The sequence below is a fragment of the Pelophylax lessonae genome (assembly GCF_965119305.1).
Source record: "Pelophylax lessonae genome assembly, chromosome: 10".
NCBI classification, from domain to species: domain Eukaryota; kingdom Metazoa; phylum Chordata; class Amphibia; order Anura; family Ranidae; genus Pelophylax; species Pelophylax lessonae.
In genome coordinates this window covers 34,390,139-34,394,160 of record NC_138777.1, presented here as the reverse complement: position 1 = coordinate 34,394,160, position 4,022 = coordinate 34,390,139, and the positions used below count along the sequence as shown (strand labels likewise).

The 4,022-nt window shown below is 44.3% G+C and overlaps 1 protein-coding gene across 1 annotated transcript; it reads left to right on the top strand.

The window, feature by feature from the left end:
- Positions 1-1,015: 1,015 nt before the first annotated feature.
- Positions 1,016-3,799, top strand: LOC309565591 (uncharacterized protein; the record flags this gene model as incomplete). Its single annotated transcript, XM_082270544.1, has 4 exons — positions 1,016-1,552; positions 1,874-2,107; positions 2,237-2,572; positions 2,981-3,799. 4 exons carry the CDS (start codon positions 1,016-1,018, stop codon positions 3,797-3,799), a joined length of 1,926 nt encoding a protein of 641 aa, XP_082126670.1.
- Positions 3,800-4,022: the final 223 nt, after the last annotated feature.

The window sequence follows — 4,022 nt, the reverse complement described above, 5'->3', positions numbered from 1 at the left end:
GTGAAAAATATTGTTATTTTTGCAAAATTGACGCTATTTTTTTGTTTTATAGCGCATGATCAAAAAAAAAAATAAATAAAAAATCGCACAGGTGATCAAATACCTTCAAAAGAAAGCTCTGTTTGTGGAAAAAAAAAAAAGGACGTCAAATTTGTTTTAGGTACAGCGTCGCACGACCGCGCAATTTTAGGTTAAAGTCACGCAGTAAAAAAAAAAATCAAAAATCGCAAAAAAAACCCTGGTCAGGAAGGGGGTAAAATCTTCCGGGGCTTAAGTGGTTAAACAATGGCTCAGCCACTATGACTCAAGCCATACGTTTCATAGGAAGTTTAAACCATCCCATAAATATAACTCATAAACCTAAATTACCATATCAGCTCAGTCATCAAAACTCAAGCTGGAAACTTATACAACACAAAAGTCCCCCTTTTAACAAAAGGTGACCCAACCACGTAATATCAGGCCATGACAAAAATTGGGGCGGGAGGGAGAGGAGCAGCACAGAGATTCCTCTGGAGGTGAGTAAACTCTTGGGGTCTGAACCCCCTTTAAATAGCCCCCCCAAAACGTTCCAGAACTGCCCAGGAGGTCAAGTGACCCCTACAAAATTCATCCCACCAATTAGGTGACCCTTCTAGAAGGCTCCTCATGTGTTATTACAGGTGTATGGGGAGTCTTGAAACCTGATAACACTTTAGGGATCCCCTGAAGAGAAAGGGGGGGGGGGCTGAAACCCATAACCCTCTCACTCAGGGGAGCCTTGAAACTCCCTAACTGCCGCTGTCCCATAGTAAAGGGAGCCTTAAAACTGCCTGACTGCAAAGGTCACTTTGTTTACTGTCACCATGGCAACAAGCAAGCGGTGACAGTTGGTGAGTCTGAGACTATAAATAGACCTGCAGCTGAGTCAACGGATCAAACCAGCAGTGAGAGGCGAAGGAGTAGCAGCACACTGTTAGTTCTTAACCTTGTTGAGTTGGTTTTATTGCGATTTTTTTTGTGATTTCCAAAAAAAATGGGAAACTGTTGTAGAAAAAAACGCACCCGTGTTGATGAGACAGCTTATCATCCAAAGTCACAGGCAAAGGCAAAAATTACTTTTAAGCCTTTAGTGGCTGGAAAACAACAGAGATATCAGTCTGATGTCTCTCTCTGCCATGATGTGCCTATTGTGCCTAGTGGAGGAAACTCTGCTGCCAGGCCAACTGACACTAATGGCAAACCAGAGGAGTCCCTTCAGCTGGAAACACCTCAGCTGAACACTCCAGTGACCTATACTGATGGAAAGGAGTTTGTTCATTCTGAGAGAGGCAGTAGCCCTCAGCTGAACACTCCTATTACCAATACCGAAGAAGACACATCTGTTCAGTCTGATGGAGCCAGTAGCCCTCAGCTAAACAGTCCTTTAAACTATTCCGATGAAGAGGGATCAGAGCTTGAAACATCTCAGCTAAGCAATACAATGACCTATTCCTTTGAAGACAAATCTGTTCAGTCTGATGGAACCAGAAGCTCAGAGCTGAACAGTTCTGAAATCTTTTCTGATGGAGAGGTGACCTTTCCGCTTTTAAAACTTCAACCGAAACCTCGAGTGACCTTTGCCAATGGAGACACATCTGGTAGGTCTGATTCTTCCAGTAGCTTGCAACCTACAAGCCCTGTAAGCTATTCTGATGAAGAGGAGTCCTTTCAGCTTGAAACATCTCAGCTGAGCACTACAGTGACTTTTTCCTTTGAAGACAAATCTGTTCAGTCTGATGGAGCCAGAAGTTCAGAGCTGAACAGTTCCGAAATCTTTTCTGATGGAGAGGTGACCTTTCCGCTTTTAAAACTTCAGCCGACACCTCGAGTGACCTTTGCCAATGGAGACACATCTGGTAGGTCTGATTCTTCTAGTAGCTTGCAACTTACAAGCCCTGTAAGCTATTCTGATGAAGATGAGTCCTTTCAGCTTGAAACATCTCAGCTGAGCACTACAGTGACTTTTTCCTTTGAAGACAAATCTGTTCAGTCTGATGGAGCCAGAAGCTCAGAGCTGAACAGTTCTGAAATCTTTTCTGATGGAGAGGTGACCTTTCCGCTTTTAAAACTTCAACCGAAACCTCGAGTGACCTTTGCCAATGGAGACACATCTGGTAGGTCTGATTCTTCCAGTAGCTTGCAACTTACAAGCCCAGTAAGCTATTCTGATGAAGATGAGTCCTTTCAGCTTGAAACATCTCAGCTGAGCACTACAGTGACTTTTTCCTTTGAAGACAAATCTGTTCAGTCTGATGGAGCCAGAAGCTCAGAGCTGAACAGTTCTGAAATCTTTTCTGATGGAGAGGTGACCTTTCCGCTTTTAAAACTTCAGCCGAAACCTCGAGTGACCTTTGCCAATGGAGACACATCTGGTAGGTCTGATTCTTCTAGTAGCTTGCAACTTACAAGCCCTGTAAGCTATTCTGATGAAGATGAGTCCTTTCAGCTTGAAACATCTCAGCTGAGCACTACAGTGACTTTTTCCTTTGAAGACAAATCTGTTCAGTCTGATGGAGCCAGAAGCTCAGAGCTGAACAGTTCTGAAATCTTTTCTGATGGAGAGGTGACCTTTCCGCTTTTAAAACTTCAGCCGAAACCTCGAGTGACCTTTGCCAATGGAGACACATCTGGTAGGTCTGATTCTTCCAGTAGCTCACAGCTTAACAGTCCTGTAAGCTTTTCTGATGAAGAGGAGTCCCTTCCGCTTGGAACACTTCAGCTGAAACCTCGAGTGACCTATTCTGATGAAGACACATCTGTTCAGCCCGATACCTCTAGCAGCTCACAGACCAACAGTCCTATAAGCTATTTCGATGAAGAGGAGCTCACATCTGAACTAGAGGAGTTCACTCAGCCAAGCAAAAGAAAGATGGACGACAGAGGGACATTTAGCCAGTTTAGTTCCCCTTCTGTTAAACCTACTTTCAAAAAGCTGAAGCCCTATGAATCCCCTATATGTTCAATGAACCCTTGTGTGGGACAATATAACCTCCATAGCCTGAGAAGAGACCTGCAGTATGTAATGGAATATGGAAACGAAAACTATGCTTGCAAGAGGAGTGTTGAACTCTACTTCCTACCTGCGAACTGTCTTAGTCGTACAGAACTGGATGAAGAAGACCGAAGAAAAATGGTGCGCTGCCTTATCAAATCCCACTCAAAGCACTCCCTGAGCTTGGAGTCCCTGTGCCTGGCCATAAACTACCTGGACAGGCTCCTACTTAACCTCAGGGTGGAGAGGCGCACCTACAACATTATGGCCATTACCTCAATGGTACTTGCCTTAAAAACTTCAGAGACATATAGTGAAGAATTGGACCAGATAATTCTGGGTTGTCGCAGACATTTCACCAACACCACAATGTGGACTATGGAGGCATTAATCATGAGGAAACTCAGCTACCGGCTAATTGCTCCAACCACCAACTTTTTCTTGCAGCATCTTATCATGAAGCGGATGGCCAGTGCAGAGCTCACTGCACAGACAGTGGAGGAGAACCATATCCTGATGGTATGTGCAAAAGCAATTGTTAAACTCTGCCTGACAGAGTACTATTACTGCTCTGTCCCTCCATCACTGCAGGCCATCTGCTGTGTCAAAGCTGCTGAATGGGTTGTCTGCCCAGACAAGACTGTCACCCTCACTGGTATACAAGGATACCCAGATGAGAGCGTGCAGGAGGTGCTAGAGTACACGATTACTCTAATCAAAGACAACTCTAACTACTTAAGCAGCCTCACAGACTTTGAAGACAGCTTCTATCTATATCAATACTGATCGCTCCACGCTCAGCAATTCAAACAACACCAAAGAGAGGAAGCTGTAAAGTAACAGCACCACCAAGGGCATATCCCCATAAAAATACTAACATTTACCAACATAACAAACCAGTCAGAATCACCCTGATCCATCTCAGAAGCACTACAGGAAGAAGGGGAAGATAACTATAGATTTCAGATCCGTTGCACTGGCTGTGTGGGCAATGACAGCTAATCACCTT